The sequence below is a fragment of the Ochlerotatus camptorhynchus genome, unplaced genomic scaffold (genome assembly GCF_037179485.1).
Source record: "Ochlerotatus camptorhynchus isolate MF236.1 unplaced genomic scaffold, CSIRO-AGI_Acam_v1.1 ptg000142l, whole genome shotgun sequence".
Taxonomy (NCBI): domain Eukaryota; kingdom Metazoa; phylum Arthropoda; class Insecta; order Diptera; family Culicidae; genus Ochlerotatus; species Ochlerotatus camptorhynchus.
In genome coordinates, this window is record NW_027040632.1 from 2,177,449 (window position 1) to 2,199,902 (window position 22,454).

The 22,454-nt window shown below is 42.0% G+C and overlaps 1 protein-coding gene across 2 annotated transcripts in view; it reads left to right on the forward strand.

Annotated features, from left to right (window-relative positions):
• The window catches only part of Nna1 (Nna1 carboxypeptidase), a 121,025-nt gene that overhangs the window by 83,493 nt on the left and 15,078 nt on the right, over window positions 1-22,454 (forward strand). For both annotated transcript variants that reach the window (XM_065221436.1, XM_065221437.1), the window contains 4 exons: window positions 4,027-4,179; window positions 4,864-5,164; window positions 12,177-12,281; window positions 12,350-12,525. In XM_065221436.1, the coding sequence (XP_065077508.1) occupies window positions 4,027-4,179; window positions 4,864-5,164; window positions 12,177-12,281; window positions 12,350-12,525 (735 nt within the window). The remainder of the gene's footprint in view (window positions 1-4,026; window positions 4,180-4,863; window positions 5,165-12,176; window positions 12,282-12,349; window positions 12,526-22,454) is intronic.

Here is a 22,454-nt window from a genome sequence, read left to right on the forward strand (position 1 = left end):
GAGTATCAATATGTGTACCTAAAAAAGACCAAAATGAATATTGGCGTCCTATACAACCATTTCTCCATTATCACCAGCATGATACAATCTTCCCTAAGTAAATTAACTTAATTTCCACTTTCATCCTAGTGGAAATCGCACATATTCACCATTTTCCAAAAAATGCAGCTGCGCAGGAGGTAACCTCTACCTGTGGGTGCAAACTTGTTATGCATAATTTTCCATGAAAACATCTCCGATCTATACCGAAATAATAACAGTTAGTTTGCAAACACGTTTTCTTACACGATTCAAGCAAAAATTTACACCGTAAATTATTAGTTTTTCTTTATGTAGGGTAACTGATGATGGTTGGACCTATTTAGGCCGGTTTCACTCGACGTCAACATTCATGTCGTATTTTTTTTATGAATTCAACATATAATATGAAAAATGCGTGATTAGGGGAAAGATCTACCTTTCTTGTTTCTTATAATAACATAAAAAGTTAAATATTATGAACAAATGATTTTATAAAACGTTTTTATTCAGCAAAGAATTATGATGTTGGTTGGACCTAAAAAATGATGATGGTTGGACCTATTTTTGCAAATGCTAGTTTAGCCCATATTTGTTCAAAAACTTTGTTTAGGGTTTTTTGGTATCATGAAAAAACTCTTTTTATACAGTTTTTTATGAATTTGCTATTTAAAAAAAATCAAGAAATTTGAGTTTATCTTCGTTTTTAAAAAAGTTCATTTTCCATGCATTAGCTATTCATCATGGCTCATTTTCTAGGAAATCATTGACCCAATTTGGAAATTTTTTAACGTCAAACTATAGGTATTGTGGTCCCATTGAAAGCTATCGAATATTTTTGGAATCGGTCAACTGGTTCCGGAGATATGGCCGGAACAAGTTCCAGGGTATATGGAACATGGTAATTAGGACATGGAAGGAATAAAACCTATCATGCGACACTTCAAATTACTTCCAAATTCGATAACAAGATCAATAGCAAAATTGAGTGCCTTGGACCACATTGGCCACTTCTGGGCATGTTCTGGGTGCCCCCGGGGAATTTAGGGGCTAAGAGTTTTCTTTTTCGGAAATAAGTTTCAGTTAGCAATTTTTAGTTTGTTAACATTTTATTTCAAGTTAATTCACACACAGAAGGTGTATGAGAAGTGCTTAATGTAAATTCATATTAACAGATTCTTTCGGCGCTTTCGTGGTAGTTCGGAAATCGGTGGTTACCCTTTCAGCCAACCTGACGATGGAATTCCTCCTTTAAATTTACGCCCAACTAGTGACGCAATGTCTTAGCAGCTTCCAAGATCTTTTTGGTCGTCTTGGGACTGCCAGAAGCAGCGCATACACAAACCCAATCCCCTAGCTGGTTCTCCAAATCAACACTCAACACTATTTCCCTTCCATATTTCTTGCCGTGGCTTCCCTTAATTTTTGCGTGAAGTGTCGTTTTCGGAATATTGTACCTTTTCTGTGCCTGATACGCGGTAAGTGATTTATTTCTTACTAAAAGAACAGCCTCTTGAAGATTTTCGACCGTATAACTCTTTTCTTTAGCCATTTTTTCAATCGAAGAAATAGATCACTCGGCCAAAAAGAAATCGAATTTCAAATCAGCTGCGCATGAAGGATGTACACAAACCGAAGCGCACCTAGCGGCCGTCTTAGGAAACACATAGGTCCAACCATCATCATGCGTACGTCCAACCATGATCATATTTATCTATTCGAATTTCGTCATATATTCAAACATTTTAGTGAAACCAATGGATAAATGGCGTACTAACGTGCTGTTTACACCTTAAAGCAGTATTTTACTGCATGAAAATAAAAATAAATGTGAATTTTTTTCCCTTTTTGTATGTTTGAAAGTACGGCATGATGACGAGCTAATGCGTGAAAAGTGAACTGTTTTGAAAACACATTGAAACTCAATTGTTTTGTAGTTTTTTCAATAAAACACCCATGCAAATTGAAGAAAAAGAGTTTTTTTTATGATAGTAAAGTGATCTTTGAAAAAAAAAAATAGCGAAGATTGACTAAACTAGTGATTGATAAATAGGTCCAACCATCATCAGTATTTGGATAGGTCCAACCAGAATCAATTACCCTACCAATTTGCCACAAAAATCGTCTGTTTTACTTGGAGAATTTGGAAACTATCCTCCTTCTAGTAGTTCTCACTTCGAAATGTAGGTGGCGAAAGCTTGAAAAAGTTTCACTGCAAGACGCCAATAGAAGTGTAAACAAACCAATGTCAAAGATTTTCGATTCCCAACACTAGAAGCGTGTTAGCGGCGCGTTAGGGGCGTGCCAATTCTTTAACATACCTAGTGTTTCCTACCCGGGACAGCCCAGGAAATTGCCGTTTCTCGATTCCAGACAAACTGGTTTGACTTCCATGGTGACCTGGGACAAATATGCCTAAATTTTAACAAGTGAACAGCTTTACTGAAGACTTGAAATCATATGGGAAATTAGAAGAACCTATTCAAAGGAATTGATAGAAACTTCCGCAAGAAGGTGGCAGAAACTTCCTGGGTATGTTGGAGGAATCGTCCGAAAGTCGGAGCAGTTTTCGAGGTACGTTGATACATCCAAAGGAAGTCGGAAGAAGCTATAAAAAGAAGTCGAAAAAATCTTCTGGTGAAAGACATTTGGAGGAAACTTCCGAGGAAAATAGATTGAAAGATAGTTCCAGAGGGAGAAGCTAGCCGAAAATTCCGGAGAACATTTGATGTAATGCCTGAAGATACATCCGGTAGAAATCCTATCTAGGTTACTTTTCAAATTCCCGGTTATTTTCCGGTTTTCCACGTTTTCTCGGTTTGCTGGCCACCCTGAAATTTCACGAATTTGATAAGGGTTCATTCAAAGTTTCAAATTTTGCTTGATTATGGAACCTTGATAGACTAGCTTCTGCAAACCATGGGTGTAGTTGTAAAATAATGAACTACTCGTTATCACAACATTACATTTCATTGGCCATGTAGATAATCGACAGAAATTCGAACAAAGAAGCACATTTCCACAATAAAAAAAATCGCTTCGCTTCCCGTTAACTACCAGAAGCGAAAACCGCACTTTCGCCATCCAACGCACATGTGCGCGCGATAATAATGAAATCGAATTAATAAAAAATTGAAAGGTGCACAATTTGCGAAAACCGAAAATTTCCTCTTATAATACTCATGTCATGTTTGTTCATAAAGAGTTCTTATCAGCCCCAGAACGCTCTCGACATCGTCGTCCATGTGCGGTTCTGATGGATGGTTTTCGCTTTCGTGCTTCCTTGTCCTCTCATCTCGCATAATGAAACGCGTAATTATACCCCGATGGAAAGTTAAAACAAAGGATCGCAGGCAAAAAAAATCTGAGTCCATGCAGTCGAAACTACTTATCTTGCGTTTGGCTGAAAGCGAAAAAAAACCGGAAAATTTAACCATTTTTTTCTCAGCCACCCTGGGCACATCATACTAATTATGATTATGACGACGACGATGTTTGCTACGCTGCTGTTTCTCGGGCGCTGAAACTCATCAAATGCAAACATCTGGTCCAAATGGGTATAACAATGTTTGCGGAGAAGGAAAAAAAAATCAAATTTTCGCGTAATAATCATTTAAGGCGACTGACGTTAGGTGCCCGTTCTTGTCCAAGCGATAAATGGTGGCAGCACCTGGAAACCGTTAGGTTTGATAATTGATAGCTACTGCTGAAAGCTGACGATTTTGAAGAGGAAAAAATCTGCAGCTGATGACTTCCGCGAAAATGATGATTGCGAGTCCGCCGAGACTTTCTTCGGCGAAGCACATCTTTCAGCTGGAAATTCATAACTTTTGACTCAGTCGGCAGTTTACCGTCAAATTTGCCAACCCGGCTGGTGGTCATAAATCATAATTCTCCTTTGCACCATCACGACCGGCGAGAGTGGAGCACCGTGCATGAATTTCCCAGTTGCTGAACCGGAAGATTAGTCGATTAATTTAAATCTATTTCTGTATATCCTCTCTATAGGTTCTCGATCATCAACCTAACGAAGCCGGACAGCCTGTACAAGGAGGGCATGCGACCGTTGATGTACTCCACGCTGTGCGCCGAGTACAACCACATCGGTTGGCAGAGGTGCGGGGAGAACATTGCCTACTTCCGGAACGATAGCGAAAATGGGTAAGATCTTTGGTGATTCAAAATGCACAGCGGAACAGGATGTGAATTTGACAGGACAAGTGGGTCAAGTGCTGTTGTTTTTAGTTTGGTGTCTTCGGTGAATTTGTTTATCTTAATCGTTATCTTTTCTTTTGGTCGTTCTTTTAATTAAAGAATATTTAAAAACAAGCTTTCAGCAGATTTGCAGCTGAGTTAATTTCAAACAACTCTTTGCTCTAAATTGAAAACGAGATACGGCTCCGCAAAGCTACCGCGAATGAGCCTGGAAAAATAGACAAACTTTAAAAAAAGAGAACGTTAAGAGATAGAAAAAAAAAAAACAATTCCACGACAAAGTTGCTTGAAGTTAACTCAGTTACAACTTTGTCCAGGTGATTTTTTTCTCTATTTCCATTAACAAGAAAATTAGTTTCTGAATATCCATTAAAAAATCCATTTTTCTTGTGAATCATATACCAATGTTGCACATCAGAGATGCGCAAAATGTATCAAAACGGCCAGGTCAACTGTGCAGCCTTTAAGGGGCAAGATGATTCAGAAACATTATTTTGACGACCACTACACCGCAGACACCAAACGTCCAAAACTGAAACCAAAAGCCCTAGAACTTATGTCTTGCTAAATTCACATCCTGGACCATTGTGCAATGCATATAGACCCGTAGTTAATCAAGCCCCCCCACAGCTACAATCACAGCAACTACCATCACCGGCCGTGCGACGATGACGACGAGGAGTTCGTTGGGAATGCTTCGTTCACGCTGTCGTTCAACATTGAGTTCAAGTACGACGACGATACGGTGTTCTTTGCCCACAGCTATCCGTACACCTATTCGGACCTGCAGGACTATCTGATGAGCATCCAGCGGAATCCGGTCAAGTCGAAGTTTTGCAAGCTGCGGCTGCTGTGCCGCTCGCTGGCGGGGAACAACGTGTACTACCTGACGGTGACGGCTCCCTCGACGCACGAGGATGACAATCAGAAGGTGAGTTTGGGGTGGTCAAAAGCCTTCACGGTGGGAAATTAGAAGGGTAATCCCCGTCCGGCAGAGATGTCCCGTCAGCCAAAAGAAAGTTAAAAGGACTTGAGGAAATAAATAACTGTCGCTAAGGTGGAAGGTTCGTCGCCCAGTATGTCCTTAATGCTGTTGGGAAGTGCGTACCGCTCCCGTAGTTGTTGGTATTGCGGGTACAGGCATAGGATGTGTTCCACCGATGCAGTGGTTCCGCAAACGAACTGCGTCCCACCAAAACTATGTGAGATGTATGGCCTGTCCTAAAACAAGAAACCACCTTCTGGTCCCGTAGTTTCAACATATCCGTCCACTTGCTCGTCGTTCCTTTAATTCTTCGAATGAAGAGGGATTGGGATTGGCACCACTCTGCTTCCCTGACTTCCCAAATTTTGCTGACTATCCATCGCTTTATGTCTTGTAGTGACACTTCGTCGGTGTAACGGCGGCCAGCTGGTCCAGACCCTGCCAGGCTGTCAGCTTCGCTATTTCCTGGGATACCGCAGTGCCCAGGGATCCAGGAAAACACCGTGTTCGGAGGTGTGGCCTCCACAATAGCCTGTATCCAGGGGTGAGTCAGGGATGTAAGGGCTTGTATCACGCTGTACGAATCGGATAGCAACAGTATGGGCCGGCCCGAGGGTGTTGTAACGGCAACAAAGATGGCCGCAGCTTGGGCGGAGAAAACCAAGCTTTGTGGCGATAGGCTGCTACTCATCGGTGCTGAAATTCCGGCTACTCCAATTCCAACCCCGGCTCGGGAAAGCGATCCGTCCGTGTACTGTTCTCTTCAGTGCTGCAGAGTTATCTCCAGCCTTTAACCTGCTCTTTATCCGACTCTCGATTTTTGGTGGAGGTATGCACCAACTTTTGTCTCCGTACCAGTGAACATTGGCCACTGGGGGGAGCTCTGAATTGGCAGACATGCGGAGAAGTCTGTTCCCCTCATCGAGGAGAAAGATCCTGTCATTTCCGGAGGTCATTGCTGTAAAAACTTCGATGCAGTACTTTTATTAAAACCTCAGTACTTTACAGTACTTTTATTAAAACTTCAAAGTTACAGCATTTCTCCAGTTCGAACGAAATCTCGTACCTTACTCTGGATAGAGCCCATCAGCGCCCGTACAGTGGAAACGGACACGGAATCATCGAATTTCTTCCATTTTGTCCGCATTTGCTGGATGTCCTTGATGCCGGCATTTCGAAGTCGAAGTCACTGCTTTGAAATTGCCCAGTATTTTTCGATTGGTCGAAATTCCGGGCAATTCAGAGGATTCATTAGCTTAGGGACAAAATCGATCTTGTTGGCAGCATACAACTCCAGAACCACCTTCGAGTAGTGACAGCTGGCCAAATCGGGCCAAAAGATGACTTTGCCCCTATGCTTGTGGATGATCGGCAATACACGCTTATTCAGGCATTCTTCGATGTAAACTTGAAATGTCATCGTCGAGGAATTGCAAATCGCTTGCCAAATCATTGCCTTCTTCGCGAACTTGCGGCAAACACAAACTTGAATCTTCCCGGCACATTCCCCTCATCGAGGAAAAAGATCCTGTCACTTCCGGAGGTCATTGCTGTAAAGACTTCGATGCATGCGGCATCGGCGGGCGTTGACGGAAGAAGACCGGAGACAATCCGAACGTAGTTGTTGAAAGTTGGTGCTAGTATCTGCACGAGCTTTTCGGTGGCGATGCACGTCATCTCAAGACCGTACAGTAGGCGACTATCGATGACGGCTCTTGCAACCCGGAAACGAGTGTCGCGATTGTTAGACCGGTGGGGGCGAGAGATGGTGCGGATCAAGTTGATCCTACTGCGGCAGTCGTTCTTGATCGCCTTAAAGTGCTGCTCGAAGTTGAGGGACCGGTCAACAAGTACCCCCAGAATACGGACCGTCTTCTTCAGTGGTATGAGCTGGCTTTTAACTTTGATAGGTGGCCCGCTGACACGGTGCCGGGATGGACACACGTGCCACCTGGCGCTTTTGGTGGCCGAAAGCTGGAAACCTAAGAAGAGGGTAACGGCGATAACTGAACCTTGTGGGACGCCCGTCTCTTCTCTGAAAAGCTGGGACCTCGTGTTGCCAACTGCGACTCTGAAAGAACGATCGGTCAGGAAATTATTGATGAAGTGGACCATAGGTCCACACAGCCCCCAGTTAACAAGCTGCTCTAAGACGAGGGGCGTCCACGTCCTGTTGAAGGCCTTCGATATATCCAGCGAGACAATCTCGGTGTGGAGACAGCTATCGTTGGCGATGGTCTAGCAGGTTTTCGGCTTCAAGGAAATGTTGTAGCCTCCTGTTGACCATTCGCTCCAGGACCTTGGCCATACAGCATGTCAAGCCTATTGGCCGGAACTTGCTAACTTCACGGGTTGTTTCATTGGCTTTTGGGATGGGAATGACTAAGCTCTCCTTCCACGACGCTGGATACGATTTGGTGAGCCAGAGCTTGTTGAAAAGCTCCAGCATCCGTAGCTGGCCTGGCGTTGGTAATCTCTTGAATAGAGGGTACCCGATTTCGTCGGGACCCGCCGACTTTCCGTTGCTGCCAGGAGAATGCCTGGTTGATGTCCGAGTTCCCAGCGTCAGAAGAAACAGAGAAACTTGCAATGGATGACGTCGAAGGCTTAGCTTTCCGCTTGAATTCGTCTTCGTACTCCTCGATGGCTGCGAGATCGACAAAGTACGAGCCGAGTTCGTCCGCAACAATTGCAGGGTCAGAAACCGCTTCACCGTTAATCTGTACGTGGAGCGGAGTCATGCGCCGTTTCCCACTGAGGGCGTTGACTTGCCTCCATAAGTCGGTCGAAGGCTGTGACGAATTCATTCCTTCCAGAAAGTCCATCCAGCTGGTTCGTTTGGCGACACGGATTTCTTGCCGGCATTGATTGTGCAACTCATTGTAGTGACGGAGAGCGGCCTCGCGGTCGGGGTGTCCGATAGGAAGGCGCTTTACGCCGGGCTTTAACGGCTTTACTCGTATCTTCATTCCACCAGCGTAGCGCTTTTCGCCCCGGAACGCTGCTGGTCTTTGGGATGGTTGCTGTTGCCGCTTCGTATACCACTTCTGCAAAGTCTTCAATGCTGTTCGTTGCTGTAGTAACAAGGACTGAAAGGCCATCACCATAGCTATCCCAGTCCGCTTATTCATAGCTATAGTAATTAACTCTGCACATTGTGCCGAAACACATCGTGGCACACTGATCGGCACGTCATGCCACACGATGACAAGTATGACACAAAACGTACTAAAACGGCATCACTGTTTTGTGTTTACATTTTGGCAATCGTTGCTAAGGTTTACTTCTTCGTTTACGTCGTAAGGGGGATTTTTTTGTCAGTGTCATTTTCCAGCGAAATTTTCCCCAATCATAATAAGACATTGTATAATTGACGAGACGCTCTTTGTCCTTATGCATTCTGGGGGATGAACCTCTACAGAAAGTCCGCACGGTTTTTGAGAGGTGTCCAAAGTCCAAACGCCCCGCTAAATAGGCCAGAATTAACTAGAATTAAGTATTAACTCGATGGCCATTGGATCCGAACCGAGAGTCAATTGTATGGGTAAGGAGCATTGCAGTGATAATGTACGGTGTCAACAACAGTCCGAACAATCCTACCATTCTTCAGATGTATCTGCAATGGCAGCTGTTTCTCGAGCTGTTTCTCTCGCAGAACCAACCGGTACGATTGATGCAGCCGTTCAACTCATTCTATGGACTGAACTTGTATTCGAATGACTGTGGAGGCTGGTGGAGTCAGTGGATCCCGTATTACCGGTTTGCAGTCTCTCTACGCTTTTTCGAAACTGTTCGCATCAACGACGGTTGCAACATTAAGAAAGATGCTGCTAACGGAATTATGAAGGTAACCACAACGGAGGTAACAGAGCCAATCTGAATCGCGGTATTATTAATGAACGCAATCGGAACTAGAGATGGGAGATCCGCTCCCGAGCTGTTCTAAAGACCCGATTAACTCAAGTGAGCTGATGACCCGCGGTTCATTTTTTTAGGAACCGCAGCTCATCAGGACATTGTTATCACAAATCTAAACCATTCAATCCGTGACTTATAGCGGAATTTTTCAAAAAAGCACGCATTGAACAGTCACCGCGTAAACCAAGATGCGCGCGTAATTCAACATGTGCATACTGAACGATAGCATCAACCGTAAAAGCAAACTTCCAAGCGGCTGTATGGGAGAGAGAGAGACATATGTACATGTGTTACACGATGTTAAATTTCTACTGGTATTATCAAATATATTTACGTACCCAGCTCTTATTATTGCTGATGTTATTCTTCCAGCATATGTGCTCTCACCTCTCCTCCCATCATTCTCTTGGGGAGCGGAAGATCCGCACAAAAGCAAATAACCGAAAAGCTAAATGCAGCTCTCCAGCTTAGCAGCTCATCTCCGGATCCGAATCATCGGCTCGGATGATTCAGTCGGACCCATCCAGCTCTTCTGATCTTTTTCTCTCTCGATTCTTCACGATTCAGCTCCGGATCCGGATCTGAGCTGATGATCTAGAGCTGAAGCCGAGAATAGAGAGAGCTCCGCTTCGCTAATGCACGCTCTGCTCTGAATACACCATTAGACTTATGATATCAGTGAGCTGATGAGCTGCGGTTCCTAAAAATGAACCGCGGGTCATCAGCTGACTTTAGTGAGTTGGGTCTATAGAACACCTCGGGAGTCCATCTCTAGATCTGAGCTGAAGCCGAGAATAGTGGGAGTAATTGTGCTGGAGAATCAAGGTAGATTCCGTCTTGAGCGATATTCCACGCGCGAGGCGAGATTTTGCGAATGTACGAGAGGGATAGAAGTACTAGTTGTCTCTCTCATTCCAACACAAATTCTGCTCCGCTCTGCTAATGCACGCTCAGATCTGAATACACTATTAGACTTATGATATCAGTGAGCTGATGAGCTACGGTTCCTAAAAATGACCCGCGGGTCATCAGCTGACTTTAATGAATCGGGTCTATAGAACAGCTTGGGAGTCCATCTCTAGATCTGAGCTGATGATCTGGAGCTGAAGCCGAGAATAGTGGGAGCAATTCCCGCTGAAGAATTAACATCAGAAATAAAATCTGTATGTAGACTGGATTACATGGCTAGAGAAAAGGCGTAACATCGTGTAACACGATGTCGATCATATCATCGCGTGTGAAATTTGTGTAAAAATTTCTTTAATTTAAAGGTGAGCTGAAGAGCTGTTCAAAAGAATCGACTCCCTTTAATCAGCTGGACGGGTCTGATCCGCTCGGCCAGATGAGCTATTTTGCCCACCTCTAATCGGAATCGGCAGCAGTTTCAGGGAGATTATTATGCCATTCCGGTATGACAAGCGGCATACAAGGAGGAGGTAGTCATCAAACGACTGCAACCAGTATCGAGATCCTGAACCGACATTTATTTGGATAAGCCGTGGACGAAGTAGTTCGACCCCTCTTCCCTATAAAATTAGTTGCTGCTGACACTGGGAAACTACTGCAGGTCTATTGCTGCTACTACTACCACCGGTGGGCATTTTAGGTCGAGTCCTTAATGTTTTTCAAGTTGTAGCATTGCCCGTGTAGCATGATGATAATGCAGACAAGATTCATCTTCCATTTGCCTTACTTCGTTCCGGCAAACGTCTGCCAGAATGCCGCACGGTACATAAATGTCACCTCCTGGATGCACAGCTTCTGCCATCAATCGCGGAGGGGCTAAACTTCGAGTGCGAAATTAAGCGGATGACCGGCAATCAGCTCGTTAAATATCATCTTGGAATTAAGTTCCACGACTTTTTTCCGTACTTGACTAGAAAATGTAAACACACAATCTCAAAAGTCATAAGTGCAGGGTTGCCAAACTCATGGGTTACTGAGACTGATACCTTGATTGCCACACTTCGGCACGTTCGGTACAACGCTTGACCTAGCTTTCGGCACAGAGTTGAACACCCCATTGGAATTACCTCGTAATCCATCCATGGGATTAAATTCAGCATTCCTTTAAAAAAAAAACATCTGCATACGCCAATTAAAATTTTCGAAAAATTCCTCCCGGACACTAAATGCATACTTGCGTGCAAGTTAATTAGAAAGCATGTTTCCACAAACCCCGAAAAAATCACATGATCATTTTCATAGATCTCACCCAAAACAGGTGCCAATAACGAAGTCCAGAGACAAAGAATTTTGTTTTCATCGAATTTCATCTACTCAATTACACAATTTCCCTCACCCGGCCAGTTCGTGATCGATCCGTGAAGCGTCGCGACGAGTGATATATGGCAACCGCTGTCAGCTTCCATTCCAGCCAACTTGAACGGGGTTCATTCGCACTGCCCAACGCCGATCGAGGCGACATTGAGAACAGCTGCCGAATTCTATTTTCGGGGGTTAAATTGGAAAATTCTGTTGAGCCGTGCGGTAACCATACCAACCGACCAGCGTCAGTCAATCATTGCTCGTGTTAGGAGGTCTATGTGTCATCCGCATTTCTAAACTTTCTACCTTTCCGGATGATCAACCTGACAAACGAACGGATCAAACAATGCCGTAACGCTCAGTCTCGTGACGTGTCTGGCTTTGACACCCGGTACGTCTACCAGATCTAAATTTGAGTCTGACCCTTGACAATGAAAAACATCCACGGTTCAGATCGCGTGCCAATTTATCCCATTATTTGAGGGTGGAACCACAGGTGCGTCAAATTGTGCTAGCAAAATTAGATTTCGAACCACCCTATGGCGATTAGCGAAACCGAGGAGGTGACAAAGTTGGCAATCAATCACCTACCGGTAGACTGAGGATCGCGTGAATTACTCTGTACGTATGTACGCCGAATCAATCTATTTCAGGGCGCGTGCCAATCTTTCGATTCTCTTTCTTCTGGTTGGGATGTTGTAATCCAAGGAAGGAATAAAACAAATCAGCAGACTATGTTATGCCATTAATCATGTGAAAATTCTATTTTCAGAAGAAGAAAGCGGTAATCATCAGCGCACGTGTTCATCCAGGCGAGAGTCCTTCGTCGTGGATGATGAAGGGCCTCATGGACTTTATCACCGGTGATTCATATGTGGTAAGTGACCGACGAGCCGACGCTGAGAAAACTGAGAAACTTCAACCTTCCAAAAATTTGCATTGCAGGCGAAAAAGCTTCGCCACAAGTTTATCTTTAAGCTAGTGCCTATGCTCAATCCGGACGGCGTCATCGTGGGAAACACCCGCAGCTCGCTGACCGGACGTGATCTCAACCGACAGTACCGGACCGTGATTCGGGAGACGTATCCGTCCATCTGGAACACGAAGGCAATGATTAGAAGGTGAGGCATTTGAATGTTTTCTTTTTGTTTTAACAGGGTTCTTGGCGATCAATCTTGTAGCCTGCAATGAGCTTTCATATATGTGTATATGGAACGAGATGGCACTTAGACAGGATTTGTATATAGAGCTAGAATAAGGGCCGTACAACTTTTATAAACAGGGTGTCCCTGAGTTTTCAGGACTTTAACGGACATTTTTCCGGTTTTGGAAGAAACTTTTTTCTAAATGTGAATTCTTTGAAATGGTCCGCAGAATTCACTACGATCTCTTCTTTGAGTTCTCTAAAGATGATTACAGAAACAACCTTGAAGTTCTCCATAGTATTTCTTTGAAATTAACCTCAAAACTTCATAGTTGAAGATGCTAATTTCAAATAACAGACTGTAGTGGTAATTTTTATACGATAGATGGAGTAGATGAAAGCATAGAGTTGATAGTTCCGTTAGAGTACGGCAGTGTGAAGATTGTATATAGATATTAGAATAGCGAACTAGGACAACTTTTAAGGAAGGTACAAATCGGTTTTTTTTCATCTCTCTTTACCAAACTCCCCCTTTGGAGAGGGATGGTGAGGGGTGTCCCCCCCCCCCGCCACCACTGGCAAAAGAGATGAAAACCGACCCGTTCAAGTACCAACTGTGTGTTTGAAACAGTTCTACCGATTTTTACCGCACTTCAATTGTTATTTGAAGGAAGGCATCCAGTCGTAGGTTTGGAAATTGCAACTATTGTTTACCCCTACCACGATATGTGCTCCTGTCATCGTCGACTTGACGATCTCGAGGGGACACGTCAAGTCGACGATGACAGGAGCACATATCGTGGTAGGGGTAAACAATAGTTGCAATTTCCAAACCTACGACTGGATGCCTTCCTTCAAATAACAATTGAAGTACGGTAAAAATCGGTAAAACTGTTTCAAACACACAGTTGGTACTTGAACGGGTCGGTTTTCATCTCTTTTGCCAGTGGTGGCGGGGGGGGGGGACACCCCTCACCATCCCTCTCCAAAGGGGAAGTTTGGTAAAGAGAGATGAAAAAACCGATTTGTACCTTCCTTAAAAGTTGTCCTAGTTCGCTATTCTAATATCTATATACAATCTTCACACTGCCGTACTCTAACGGAACTATCAACTCTATGCTTTCATCTACTCCATCTATCGTATAAAAATTACCACTACAGTCTGTTATTTGAAATTAGCATCTTCAACTATGTAAATCGTTGACTTCACGTAGAAGTAATACTAAAAACATATAGTCAAAGCTCAAAACTTCGTTAAAAGTTTCGTTGAAACCTTCCTCAAATCTTCTTTGAAGAGTACTTTTGAAGTTATCCTCAGAAGTTTCATTGCATTGCTTACAGAATTATTTTCGGATTCTGCTGTTTCTCTTGGAATTATACATAACAAGTATCTTGGTGTTCTCCTTTTACTTTGGAGTTTTAGTCAGAACCCTATTTGAATTCTCTTTGGAATTGCTTTGGAATGTTCCACAGAATTCTCTTGTAGATTTGCTTTGAATCAAATATATCATATTAACAATATGATCCATTTATGCCTTTTTCAAATGTTGCAATGGAGACCCGCAAAATATTGCTTCACGCACTATCTAGCGTTGTGAAAGGTCAGCAACAATCATTCAATTACAATCGAGGGGTGCGAATATAGCACTTATTACAAAAGTAAGAGTCAAATTATTTTCATTAATTACATTGTGTATATTATGTACTTTAAAATGTGTCTGGCATGTCAAATAAAATAAAATGCTGAAATACATTCATTTGAAATATTAAACAAATTTTCATTTGGTCTACCCCCCGTGACGATAAACAAATACATTGGTAGCCTTTTTGGCCACAGAGGTGCTTTCATCGCTAAAAATTCGGTTCGCCAGCTAAGCGAAAGAGTGGATCATATTGTTAATAAAATATATTTGTTAGAATCCCACTCAGGATTCGCTTGGAATTCTTCTCAGACCAACCTTGGAATGATCCCTACGTTTCACTTCGAAACGGGAGTTCCTCATAACTAATTTGAAAGGAATCCTTAGATTTCACTTCCTAAAAATCTATCCTCTGAATTCCCTTGAAATTATTCCTACACCCAATGTGGAGTGTATTAGTGAGTGAAATCAATCATGTCGAAACAAAATAGAAAAATGGTCACCGACTGGACTCGAACCACGAACGTTGCGGTTATTAGACCTGTGCATTCTCCACTGTTCTCTGCATGCTTCGAAGTATGGATAGGCTAAAAGCTAATAAGATGCGCTCATAGTACGATAACTCGATTTCGTATGCTTTTTCTGCTGAACGGAAATGGGAGAGAATCGTGGCAAGTGTGTGCGTCGTTCTACATGTTATAACTAAAATGCTTGCTGGCTTAGTCGAAAGCGTCGACAGAACACAAATTATAAAAGATAAAAAATGTTTAAGTCTTTCGTTGCGGAGGATGATAGGAAATGCGACTAACATTGTAATACATTTTTGTTTTGCGTGTAGAGATCCTTGGAAATTCCTATCAAATTCATTCTTAAAGTTCAAAGGCTTCGAAACTTTTGCAAGGCCCTTAATTTATTTGAAATCTGGATCATTGGAATTTATTCTATGTCTTGAATATTTATTTTCGTTCCAGATTCTTGAAAATTTCTCCAAGTTTGATTTGATTGAGTCCAATATTTCAAAAATAGCCTAGTTATCGGTAGGACGATTATTGCGACCGTAAAATGGGCGAAGCACTCGGAACGTTGCTCGCAAAAAACACTTACTTTAACACAGCAATTTTATCATTCGCATGTGCTGTTGGACGCTATAACTCTGCATGGTAATTTGGCAAGACACACTGAATAAATGACAGCCAATTTGACACTTGTAGCTTCAACAATATGGCCGCAATGAACAGTCAAAGTTAGAAAATCCCTATTGGAAAACCCTTTAGAACTTTCCGGAAGACCCACAAATTTCTAGAAATTTTGGAACATTCATGAAACTCTCAGAAAATTGCGGTGTGACGCTTAGGGACTGGAAGTTTATGTTTGATGCCATTTTTAAATCCAAGATGGCAGCTTCCAGATACAGAAAAACTTAGAAATTCTGCCCTCAATATGGGAATTTTTGGAACCAGTGTGACGTGTAATATTTGAAATCAATGTCTGATGCCATTTTGATGGCGGCTTTCGGTACGAGAAAAACTGAAAAACACTGTCACCCCAATACTACTCCAAAATATGAGTATGTTTGAAATCTAGGTGACGTGTAGGGACCGGAAATCTATGTTTGACACCATTTTGAAATCCAATATGGCCGCTTACGTTTACAGAAAAACTGGGACACACTGATCCACAATATGGGTATTTTTGGATCCGTGGAGGCGAACCAGCCCAAGGCTGAAAGCCTCTTTAATAAAGTTAAATAATAATAATAATATTTTTGGATCCGTGTCGACGTGTGAAGACCGGAAATCCATGTAAGAAAGCCATTTTGAAACCCAAGATGCTGGCTTCCGAAATGATGGAACCTAAAAAAATATTGGGCATTTTTGGAACAACGTCTGTAGTATCGAAATATATCCAAATAAATTCAAGGTGTCTCTGTGGATCATGCACGATCTATTGCCATGTACACCAGAAGCTTTAGGTTCTTCAAACCGTCCTGGAGTTCAGATGCTTTGTTCAACTAAAAGGTGTCCCACATCAAATTGCATCACGGAAAAAACGCTGTAGAAAATTACCCATTGGGTATTTTCTCTTGAAAATTTGGGTATAAGTAGTTTAGAGTGTATTTTTTACACTGTATTTTAATCGCTGTCAGTTTTTTCGAACGTTGGAAAAAATGGCGTCACTCGAAAAGCAATATCGCGAATTGATTTTGCGCAAGCACCTGGAAAATCCTCAATTCTCTCATCGGGACATCGGAAAACCACTCGGAATCGTGCAGTCAACGGTGAGCCGTGTGATTAAACGTTACTACGAAACTCTGAGCATCGAACGGAAGGAGAAATGCGGTCAGAATGGATGTTCTATTAATGATAAGGATCATAAGCGTGTCGTGAAAGCATTTAAGCGGAATCCCAATGCTTCGGTCAGGGATGTGGCCAAAAAGTTGAATCTTTCCAAGTCTTTCGTTCAGAGAGCCAAGGGCCGGGAGGGACTGCATACGTACAAAGTTCAGAAGGCTCCAAATCATGACGGGCGGCAAAATACGGTGGGAAAGTCACGGGCCCGGAATCTGTACACCCAGATGCTGACGAAGCCTCATTGTCTCATCATGGATGATGAGACTTACGGTTACGTCAAGGCGGACTTCCGGCAGCTTTCCGAGCTACTGTTCTCTACCGCAAAGCACAACTTTTAAGTTTCGGAGGAAGTAAGGAAGCAGAAACTTTCAAAGTTTGCCAACCCAACTAACAATTTTCACAATGTAAACGCTTTACTCATTTCATTTATACAGTCTCAAGCTGTATTTAAACGTTATACGATATGAGGAAACCTTTACTCAACCTCTATACAAGCAAATCTGGCGAACTTAGTCAGCTACTTAGGGGCTGTTCATAAACTACGTAGACAGTTTTTTTTGGATTCTTGACCCCCCCTCCCCCTGCGTAGACAATTGTCCATACAAAAAAATTCAAATTTGTATGGGCCGTAGATAATTGTCAACCCCCCCCCCCCTAAACTGTCTACGTAGTTTATGGACAGCCCCTTATGGCTGTTGGAACGGTCGGGAGAAGCTCTTATTGCATATCCATTAACGCTTCTATACAGCTGTTATCCTGCTGGTTATTTGTGTGTGAACTTGAAAGGTGCTTATTCAACCTTTTCCCGGTTGTCCAATAATCACTACACAGCTTTCTCTTGAAGCCGGGTTAAATACTGTTTACGCTTTTTTATGAAGGAATTTACTGAGTTTATTTTGCTGTTAAATCTAATTAATCGAAATTAGTTACAAATCATCACCAAATTATTTACAAAGCAACGGAACCTGGAATCGAACTCGAGACGACCTCATTGGCAAACCTTTGACACTACCAACTGTGCTACGCCAACACATTGAACTTATGTAAACAAATCAACATTCCCTTCTACAACAAAATCGCTGAGTAGAGGCTTTATAATAGTGCACACGAATCACCTTTCTCGACTAGTTATAAAAGAGCAGAGTAAAAGCTGTAAAACTGCACACGTCTAAAAATAAACCTTACTTGACTGTGAAAATGCTTCCGAAGTTGCTCTAACGCAGTTTATAAGCTGAGTACAGGTTGTTTAGTTGTTGAAAAAGCACTTTTGATGTTTATGTTATTCAGCAAGAGTTGTTGGTTGTGTAGAAGCCATCAAATGAGTAATATATTCACTTTGTTAGCTTTGTTTTGCAGCTTCAAGTGGATAGTTGATTAGTGTGTGTATAGAAGTGACATTAGCGTTTATTGTCTGATGTTATTCATTGCGACTCACAAATTGAATAATGGTTGTAAGAAAGCTGAGTAAACGCTCTCCAAAACTATTTTGCTAGCTTTTGCTTGTAGCTGGATCTGCAGCTTCTTTTCAGCTACTTTACAGCACAACGCTGGAAAAGTTAGCTTACAAAGCTGAAAATGTTAGTTGGGAAGAAATACATGATTTGGCAAGCGATCGCCACTATTCAAATGTTGTCGCCAACGGGGTCACTTTCGTACCCAAGAACATGAACCCTCCCAACGCACCGGAACTAAGGCCCATCGAAAAATACTGGGCTATTATGAAGCAGGCACTACGGAAGCATCCCAAGGAGGTCAAATCTAAGGAAGACATGAAGAAAAAGTGGATTCCCGTACAGAAGAAGCTGCAGCCAGATGTTGTACAGAACCTAATGAGTGGAGTTAAGCGTAAGGTGCGAGCGTACGGTTATGGTACCACATTCCATTAGTATGCCAAAAGCTTACTAATGTGTTATATTTTATTGTCTGCCAGTTTGAAAAGGATCGATCTACTAGGTAATTTTCTACAGCGTTTTTTCCGTGATGCAATTTGATGTGGGACACCCTTTAGATCAACCATGACTGGGACAGTAGTATCGAAATATGCCCAAACAGATTCAAGCTGTCATATATCAAACTTCATGATTTTACCAAATGCGGCCGATAATGGCCTTACTGACAGTCCACGATCACAGTAACGCTCTCGGGCATGTTTCGGTACCCCCGAAAATATTCTGGTACCCACGGGGAAGCGGCCAATTCTCGACAAAAAAAAACCAAAACCCGTCGTGCAACATATCAAACTTCATGGTTTTTCAAACCTCGACCGGTAATGGTCTCATTGAGACACCACGATTACATTGGCCATCCCAGAAATGTACCGATGCCCTCGGGGAAGTGGCAAACAAGAATAAAAACCCGTCGTGCGACACATCAAACTTCATGATTTTACAAAATGCCGCCGATAATTGCCTTACTGACAGTCACACAAGCCCTCCTGGGCATGTTCTGGTGCCTCCAAAAAGTGGCCAATTCTCGACAAGAATCAAAACCCGTTGTGCGACACATAAAACTTTATGATTTTACAAAACTCGACCGGTAATGGCTTTTTTGAGAAGCTCCGGCACATTGGCCACCCCGGAAATGTTCCGGTGCTTTTGGGGAAGTAACCAATTCTCAACAATAATTTAAACTCGTCGTGCGACATATCAAACTTCATGATTTTATAAAAAATCGACCGGTAATGGCCTTATTGGCTGTCCATGGCCACACTGTTTGGAAATGTTTCGGTGCCCCCAGGAAGTGGCCAACTTCCAACAAGAACCAAAACCCATCGTGCGACATATCAAACTTCATGATTTTACAAAACTCGGTTGGTAATGGCCATATTGAGAGTTCACATTTCTCGACAAACACTGAATCTAATCAGACCTTGAATAATTGACATCGCATTCATGGAACATGAAAAGCGGCAAGATGACAAAAACTAAATCCCAACAGACAATTTTAGCTGTAGACCGCTTATACAGGCAAAAACTAGCTGCATAAGGCAATTTTTGACTGTATAACCCAAGTAACAATTCGGGTTTTATGAGGGTTCTGTAGACCATGATTTAGTCTTGAAGAATGCTTTAAAACCTCGATAAAACTTGCAATGTTACTTGGGAAGCTGGTCTGCAGCTAAAATTATTAGTTGATATGATCTAGAATACTATCTCTATTTAACGTTTTGCGGGGCGACATAAACCAAGCATAATCGTAAACGAACAAGAGGAGCTGTCAAATTAGCAACAGAAATTCAATAAAGCACTGCACGCGAATGCTAACCTCTCTTTTTTTGCCGTCCTTTTATCTCCTTTCTCCGTGAGAATGAACGAGCTAGGAACGAGTGGAGACCAAAATAAACTCGGCATAACTTTCAATAGGCCTTTTAAGGCACCACCAAAGTAGAGTGCGCCCCGCGAGTTCGAGAGGAAACGTCAACCAAACCGTTTGTTTACATCAGAAAAAGATTTTTTCACAACACAAATTAAAGCATTTTTCATTCAACATCTTGCCAATTTTCATCGGTAATTGTCTTATTGTACGATTTTTCACAGATCTGAACTGATTTGTACCTTAACTATTCACACGCAAGAAATCCGGAAGATCATAACCACTAAGGCACTTTTCTAATTTTCCATTTTTCTCAACAAAAATATTCCTGAACACCATCAGGATCTTTGCAAAAACGTTACAGAATTAAATTTTTCAACTGTAGATCAAGTTTTGGAGCATCTCTGATAAATCAATTTATCAGGAAAAGTAAAAAAGTGTTCCGTTTCCTGTATCACGGTAGAAATTTCTGCTCACAACACTCTTTTTGACGTTTTCCTATTCATCACCAGAGGTTGAATCGATCGTTTAGTTTCTATTAAAAAGGCGTATAGTAAACATTATGTTCACCGTGTGTATAATTGTTACAGAACAGTAAAGTTGAATGCCGTTGTCCCAGAGTGACCCCAATTCTAGCCTAACTGCGATGATCGATACTTTCCATCGATTTACTTTTTTGTTAATAACTCTGCTAGATTAGCATTCCTGGGTGCGTTTGATGTAGCTATTGCTAGCTAATACAACGTTTCCCTACACTGTATGGGAATAGTTTCGAAAAATTGGTTTACTTAGCTGCGGTAATGCCAAGAGTAAATCGATAAATAGAATCGATCATCGCAGTTAGACGCTTATGATTCTGAACGCTAGAATTAAATTTTCAAGGGCTTTCACAGACTTATCACCGTCGATTAGTGCTTATTCCTGCCAACAGGCGCGCAGGATCTTAAGTTGGATTTCTTAATAAAGTCCAAAACTATACCGATAAATCAATAAATACTTATTCACCCACCAGCCAAGATTCAGAAAAGAACTTAACAGGAATTCAAAAAAAAAAAAAAATATCTAAAGGAACATACTGAGGACGATACAAAAATAGAGCACAATTTAAACTTAATTAGGGGAAATGGCTCTAATGTTGGCCTATGGATCTAAGATTGGACCCATCGCTAAAAATCAGCTATTTATCAATTTTATCTAGATGAACGCGTCATTGGGACGGTACTAATGGATATTTTTGGTCGCTATTGAAAATTTAGTCGGTTGCTGAACATATGTATGGGCCCAAATTAGAAGCATTTAGCCCGACATTACATCCATTTCCCCTACTCAGGAAAGTTTCAGGAAAATTCAGAAGGTAATTTCAAGAGATTTCTGAGGAGAATTCCAGATGATCCAGATTCGTGGGCTTCGTAGTCGTGCGGCTAGCGGCGTCACCCGTCGTATTGTAAGTGACACGAAGTGAGGGTTCAATTCCCGCTCCAACCGGTGAAACTTTTTTCATCCCGGAAATTCCCTACTGGTCTTCTAGTTGTTGAGTGTTGTCCGACGTCTAGTCTGTGCAACCTCTGGTTGAAGACGGTGCAATGGATCAATGAAAATGCTGAGGTTTTGACAGAACTATGCTGTGGCTATCCTAGTATTTTACATTTGATCGTCCATATACAGTAGCGTCAAAAGCATGCTGCAGTGGGTTCAAAACTTGAGCATCTAGATTGATCAATTCTCGATTACTTTTTCGAAGGGACGTATCAGCTTTTGTAAACAATGCATTTGATCGTCGGTTTGGCGTAGCTGGTAGCTCGTCCACGTATACTAATACCACTATCAGGTAGGGGGAAATTTCCCCTACCTGATGGTATTGTTAGCATGCATAGGCGAGCTACCAGCTACGCCAAACCGACGATCAAATGCATTGTTAACAAAAGCTGATACGTCTCTTCGAAAAAGTAATCGAGAATTGTCTTTTCATTTTTCATTTTTTTATATTAGTTACTTTAAATCGAATCTTTTATTAAAATCTTTAAATCGATTTATCTCCGTTAATATGGCTCTAATCGAGATTTAGAGCGTTTTTAGGAGTCAAAAAAAAATCCCTGAAAAAACATGTCCCAACCCATTTTTTCAGGCTGGCGGGTATGAAAATCTTTAAATCGATTTATCTCCGTTAATATGGCTCTAATCGAGATTTGGAGCGTGTTTAGAAGCCAAAACAAAAAAAAAAAAATTCCTGAAAAAACATGTCCCAACACATTTTTTCAGGCTGGCGGGTATGAAAATCTTTAAATCGATTTATCTCCGATAATATGGCTCTAATCGAGATTTGGAGCGTTTTATGGAGTCAAAAAAAATTCATAAAAAAACATGTCGCAACCCATTTTTTTAGGCTTGGTATGAAAATCTTTAAATCGATTTATCTCCGTTAATATGGCTCTAATCGAGATTTGGAGCGTTTTTAGGAGTCAAAAAAAAATCCCTGAAAAAACATGTCCCAACCCATTTTTTCAGGCTGGCGGGTATGAAAATCTTTAAATCGATTTATCTCCGTTAATATGGCTCTAATCGAGATTTGGAGCGTGTTTAGAAGCCAAAACAAAAAAAAAAAA